General features: G+C 37.1%; 2 protein-coding genes across 2 annotated transcripts; one reads left to right on the forward strand and one right to left on the reverse strand.

Annotated features, from left to right (window-relative positions):
- The first annotated feature begins 742 nt into the window (after window positions 1–742).
- Window positions 743–1,282, forward strand: LOC109191957. Its single transcript, XM_019342609.1, has 2 exons — window positions 743–907; window positions 1,034–1,282. The coding sequence occupies exons 1-2, from the start codon at window positions 743–745 to the stop codon at window positions 1,280–1,282; spliced, it is 414 nt and encodes a 137-aa protein (XP_019198154.1).
- Window positions 1,283–3,994: 2,712 nt separating this feature from the next.
- LOC109191973 lies at window positions 3,995–5,410 on the reverse strand. The gene has a single exon (XM_019342613.1). It carries the CDS (start codon window positions 5,408–5,410, stop codon window positions 3,995–3,997), a length of 1,416 nt encoding a protein of 471 aa, XP_019198158.1.
- Window positions 5,411–6,731: the final 1,321 nt, after the last annotated feature.

The following is a 6,731-nucleotide window of genomic DNA, read 5'->3' on the forward strand; positions in this document are numbered from 1 at the left end:
GGATGCAAAATACCATTACAAATTTATTAGTTGACCGTAATCATTATTACCAATGATTGCATAATTTCGTGAATGGTGCAAAATATCATTAAAAATTTTAAAAATAAGCATATTGTTACACTGAGTCCATTAATTTTTTTTTTAAAATGGAATAAATTACAGTAATATTGATTACGGTAATAAGAAAAAGTAAAAAGATCAAACATATATAACTCCAATCTTCCATTCCTAAATTACAGTAATTTAGGAATGGAATAACACAGAAGTTATTTATTACATGATTATTTGTAACATAAAAGTTATTTATAAAAATTTTAAAAAGAGAAAATTTCAATTTTGGTCCACTGACTATTAGAGGTGTGTTAATTGCTGCACTTGACTATTAAAAATGTTGATTTAGTACCTTGACTATGTGATTTTTATCAATTTTGGTCACGCCGGCCAAATTAAAGGCGATTTGTGACCGGAAAAACGCAAGTCAACCAATAGTCCGATTTGGCAGGGGCAAATTAGTACTTTCATGTTGCTTCTATGATTTGGGTAAACGGATTGTTGACCAAAGGAGCACCCGACCCGCCGAAATCAATTTCTACCGGCATATAACTATTTGCCCTACATCAATTGTGTGTCGCTGGTTGTTGTTCCTTCCCAAACGAATCAAAGGCATTTAGACGGAAGAGGAAGACGAAGATTGGCTCAACGTAGACGAAGGTTTCAGCGCTGCGATTCTTCTTACGTGGGTATGAGTAGTGTACATTCTTCTTCTTCCAATACTGGTAATGAGTACTATGAATTTGGGGAAAGGTTCCCAATTCTCCATTGTAGATGTGGTCACCAACTCAAGATTCGAACTTCATGGACTAATGAGAATCCAGGTCGGAGATTTTGGCAGTGCTCCGGTGGTGGTGTAAGTAAATTTCGCTGTTTTTGTTTTTGTTTTTGTTTTTTTTTTTTGTTTTTTTTTTTTTTGTGTTCCAGTTTGAAAAGAATTTGATTTCGTTTTTGTTTGATTTCTGAATTTTGTTTAAATCAGAGTCACAGGCAGGTTGGGTGTGGATTTGTGGATTGGTATGATCCTCCAATGTGCTACCGTTCGAAGCGAATAATTCTGGGATTGCTTAAACGCATTAATAAACTAGAGGAAGATATAAGAACACTGCATATGAAGAAGATTGAAGGTGACAAGAAGGAGGCTGGAAATGTGTTGAAGAAGATTGTAGGAATAATGCTTTTAATTTTTGTAGGTTATATTGGTAGTCAGTATTGTGGCAGTGATCTTTGAATTGTGTAGTTGTATGAAATGGCCTTTGAATTGTAATGTCTAAAGTTATCCGTTTGGTAATGAATTGCTCATTTGAGTGAAGTCATGAATTGGTAATGAATTGTTCATTTGCAAACTGTCATTTGATAATGAATTGTAAACTGTCAAAACAGGTGATCAAGTAATGAAAATTTGCAAAGTCATCATCTTCATTCATTGATCCTGTGAATTCAAAACAGTTTGAAAAGCCAAAAACCAATACAACTTAGCATTTGCTTTTCAAAAGCCAAAAACCAATACAACTTAGCATTTGCTTTTCAAAAGCCAAAAACCAATACAACTTAGCATTTGCTTTTCAAAAGCAAAAAACCAATACATTTGCAATTTTCTAGTACAGTCTAAAAAACCAAAAATCATAGTCTAAACTTAATTCACTCAATGTTGATAGGGTCATCATTGTTTCCATGGAATTTTGACTTGAATGTGGTCTTGCTCCTTGTATAGTAGGGCTTCTTACGATTCGATTGCCTTGTCTTTGTGGCCTTGTTGTTGCCTCCTTGATGAGTAGAGTCCTCCTGCTTAATAGGAACCGAATGACTAGCTTCCTCCTGCTGCTGCCTAGGAACTGGATTAGTAGCTTCCTCCTGTTGCCTAGGAACTTGATCAGTAGTTTCCCCCTGCTGATGTTGCTGCCTAGGAACCTTTTTAGTGATCTTGATGGGGATTTGTTTGGTGGAATAAATTACCCTTTTGTTTGGCTTCAAGTAAAACAATAATATTGTGTAAGTGGGAGTTTAAAAACAACAGTATAAATTAATTCCACCAACTATAAAATCATAGAGTATAATATCTTTTGTTTTGGGTTTAGATTTGAAGGACACTTTCTTGAATTATGGCCAGCTTTCTTGCAAATAGTGCAATGCAATAGGATATACTTTCTAGACACTTTAAACCCATCTTCACTCAACTTTGGCTGCACCTCTCCACCATATCTCAGTCTAAGCTTTTTTGGTTTTTCAACCTTGGCAGAATAGATAGGTGGTAGTAGGGGATCTCTGGTAATCAGTGGCCATTCTTCAGGCCCTGCCATGGGGTTTGATGCGTAGTATATTTGCAAACAAATAATTCTCGGAGTACGAGTTATCGATCCACAGGGAAGTGGTTGTATCAAGCACTAGTTACTAACTTATTCATTAGAGCTAATCCTAACAATTACTTAGATGATTGATTGACATAAAATAAATAAAATAAAACAGAGGTTCAGGATTTTGAAAACAATTAGAGAGAAGTTGAGATTCATGGGATTCAAGTATTTAATCACCTAGTGCCAATTATCGTTTGCAATATTTAGTTTGGAATTAAGATTTGTGTGGGAATGTAAAGTGGAATCGAATTACTCCCGTAATCTCTATTCCTAGTGAATTTCCACTCCCACGGCTTAAACACCCAATAAGATCAAAGATCAGCATTCAATTATTCCTAATTACTACCATCTCCCGATTGGCAACAATCTAGAATAAACTTCCCCTAATAAGTTCCCCTTTCCCAAGGGCCAACCATTAGGTGCAATCGTGTGTGCCCTAATTTATGCCCCAACTCCCATTGGTGACACAAACATGGCTATGAAGCTAGTAACTATGGCCATTAATTACAAGCATCAAACAATATTATCACGATTGCAACACAAGTGTTAAACCCAAATAATAATATATTAAAGAAACTGAGAGCTCAGGCACATAGGTTCATAAACACTTTTACCCAAGAATCTCTAAAGAATTTAGCCAAGCATGACTAAATTATACAGAGCAAATATAAATAAAGAATTACAAATCATCAAAAGAGTACAAGAATTAACCAGACGATTTTCCCAAATCTCCCTAGTCTTCTTCTTGCTTTCCAAGACAACTTGTGGCTCTTGATTTCTCTCCTTTTTGTCTCCAAGAATCTCTGAATTCTCTCGGTCCCGGTCCCTGTCATTAGAGTTGAGGAAGGAGGGATTTTATAGTGGGTACAAAGTTGAGATGAAATAGAAATCTTGTACCAAATTGGACTCAAATTCTAATTCCTATATTTAAATAAAGAAATTGCCGTCTTTAATGATATTTAGAATTTGGAAGATTCCTTGAATTGCTAACTTTTAATATGGAGATATGAGCCTTGAAGTCCGCGCAATTGATATTAGGAAAAGAAATCTCGCGCTTGTATTGAATTTTGGCCAGCTGCGCCACTTTAGGCGTCTGTTTTTTTATCCGCGCCACTTTAGGCGTCTGTTTTTATCCCAGAAACAGACGCATATTCGACGCGTCGAGACTTCCTGTGCGCGAATTAATTAGCTACTGGAAAATTTCGACGCGTCGAGTCCACTGGGCCCCGAACTCATCCAAAATTGCTCCAAACTCATCCTTGAACTCCCCTTGGTCATATCTTTGACCTAAAATGGTTCAAAAACACTAACAAACACCGTAAAATATTCAAAACAAGTGCGAACCATAATTAAATGATAATAGCAAGGAAAACATGTATTAAATAAGCAAAATTAAAGAGCTTAATTACTGTGATGATTCAAAATAACAATAAAAACAAGCACAGATGTGATAACATCAGGGTTAATGGAGCAACTATATATCTTCATATATGTTTCCTTGGAATAACAAGGATGAACGTAATCATAGTGTGCTCCTTGCCCATATTTCTTCCAAATTGAACAGATTGCATGCTTGCAAGGAATCCCAGTCAAATCCCAATTCCTACATGAACAAGTTTCCTTTCCAGATCCACCTGATGTTGGCCCCCATATAACTGTTGCACCTCAAATTTGAAAAAGTCACATTGAGTGGCCAAACAACCTGATGCCTGCTTCTCTATTTTCTTCAATTTTCCAACAATTGATGGACATATCATTGACTTCCATCCAGCTGCTTTTTGTCTTTGCTCAAAAAACTTACTCATTAGCATTTTCCTTATAGTCTCTAGGCAGTCTATGATTGGTTGATCCCTAGCACCAAGTAATGCTGCATTGAATGACTCACATATGTTGTTTACCAACATATCACAGTGAGTGTGTGTTGAGAAGTGAGACCTACTCCACTCTATTGGAGACTTGTCACCCAACCATTGATAAGCTTCTTCATCTAAGGCCCTAAGCTTGTGTAGTGCACTAGTATAAGAATTCCGAGTTGTTGCCCTAGCACATTCCCAAAGAGCATCCTTCATTGCCTTCCCTTGAAACCCTGCCACTTTCATGTTTGAGTGCAGGTGCCTCACACAAAACCTGTGCTCCACACCAGGTATGATTTCTTCAAATGCTGGGATCAAACCTTTCTGCTTATCACTTATAAAAGTATAGTCATGTTCTCTATCTTTTGTTATCCCCAAGTCTTCAGCTAGGAATTTTAGAAACCAAGACCAGGACTCCCTCTTCTCCCCTTCAACAATAGCATAGGCAAGTGGGAAAAGACTATCATTAACATCAACACCTACTGTAGTCAAAAGCATCCCACCAGATCCACTTCTCAAATGACATCCATCCACACCTATTAGGGGTCTACAATGTCCGAATCCTTGTTTGGAAGCATCCCAACAAATATACATTCTTAAAAATCTTTCCTGCCCAGTTTCCCCATCTTGCAAGTCACTGAGCTTCACTTTATACCTAGTCCTAGGGTTTGTCCTATCCATTTCAGCACAGTAGCTCCATATCTTCTTGAAGTTTTCTTCAGTATCACCAATTCTTTGTTTCTTGGCTTTCCACATAGCCTTGTAGGCTTGTTGATCACTTAAATAGAACCCCTTTTCACTAGTAACTGTATCCCTGAATTTTGTCATCATCCATTCTGGGTTGTTATTTAATTGTTTGGCCCACCTCTTTGCAACCACATCAGCTTTTACCATTGAATTCTCCCAAACCCAAGAACAACCTTCATGCACATCAACCATGTTCAAAATCCTCCAAGCATCTGAGTGAAACACTTTCCTTAGTCCTATTCTCCAAGGACAACCATCCTGTGAACACTCAACTATAACCCTCAAAGCATCATTCCTAATAGTTCTGATATCTTTCCCATTTTTGAAACCATAATTCTGCACTGCTTCTCTAAACTGTTTCTTAGAGGCAAAGGTCATGCCTAATGTAAGCTCTGGATCATTCATGTCAATAGCTTCTCTAAAAACAGGCCATTTACTTTCCCATCACTGTCAGATTCAACTACAGAAGCATCATCAGAAAAATTTATCTCATCCCAATCATATGAGACTATTTCACATTGTTCTTCCTATTTTTTGGTTAACTCTGGATCAAGCATGTTTAACTCTGGATCATTCATGTTTAACACTGGATCATTCATGGTTAACTATGCCCCATTCATGGATAACTCTGCCTTGTCATCCTTATTCAAACACTCAACCTCAACCTCTAACTCACTTTCCCATTCACCCTCACACTTAACTTCATTAACTTCAGCTTGAAAAAAATCATTTTCATCCATAGTTTCTATCCAAATCTCCAACATTTTACCTTCATCCTCTGCTTCTCTAAGACAGTTTGCAACATCTATATCATTTTGTAGTAACTTACACATACCATGTCCACCATGATAAATGTATGCTCCTATTGAAGAATACCCTAGATCTTCAATCTTATCCTTAAAGAATTGTAGACACAGATCCTTAGCTTGCACCTTGTCATATATTTCTACATCACCCCCATGTATTTAATTTCACATTGCCAATTAATTACACCATTATGGAAGATAAAAACATGAAAAGGGCCAAGATCATCTCCTGTAAAGCAGCCACATAATAAAATAACAATATAAACGACATATAAGTACTCATAACTCCAATATATGCACAAAACACATCAACCAAAATAATGTCCAAATACAGACATAGTGGTCCCACATAGCTCAGCATATACATAGAACACAACAAAGGCAAAAACAATTTGGTCCCCACAAAGAATAATATATCAACAGAAACATACAAACAAGATTCCACAACACCCACTGAGCACTCAAATGAACACTCAACTTTAAGCTAAATTTGGTCCCCACATGTAAGTTTCTGAGCATATTTAAAGCACACTAACACCCACTGAACAATCAACTTTAAGCTAAAATTGGTCCCCACATGTAAGTTTCTGAGAATATTTAAAGCACACTAACACCCACTGCTAATTTCACACAAATTAAGTAAAGTAATCTCAAAGTCTTACCCCTGACAGCCATTAAATTGCCTGGTATGCAGCGCGAGTAAATGGAGACTGGTTCACTTCACTGTAGTGCGAGTAAATGGAGCTTTCTTCCTTCGTCGATGGAGTCTGATTCTCTTCACTAGAGCGTTCTCTTCACTGAAGCTTTCTCTTCACTGGTCGAATGAATTAGGTTTCACAGGTGGGTTAGTGGAGTCAATTAGAATTAGGCGGGTAGAAATTGATTTCGGGGGGTCGGGTGCTCCTTTGGTCAACAATCTC

Source organism: Ipomoea nil, unplaced genomic scaffold (genome assembly GCF_001879475.1).
Source record: "Ipomoea nil cultivar Tokyo-kokei standard unplaced genomic scaffold, Asagao_1.1 scaffold0209, whole genome shotgun sequence".
In the NCBI taxonomy this organism is placed as follows: Eukaryota; Viridiplantae; Streptophyta; class Magnoliopsida; order Solanales; family Convolvulaceae; genus Ipomoea; species Ipomoea nil.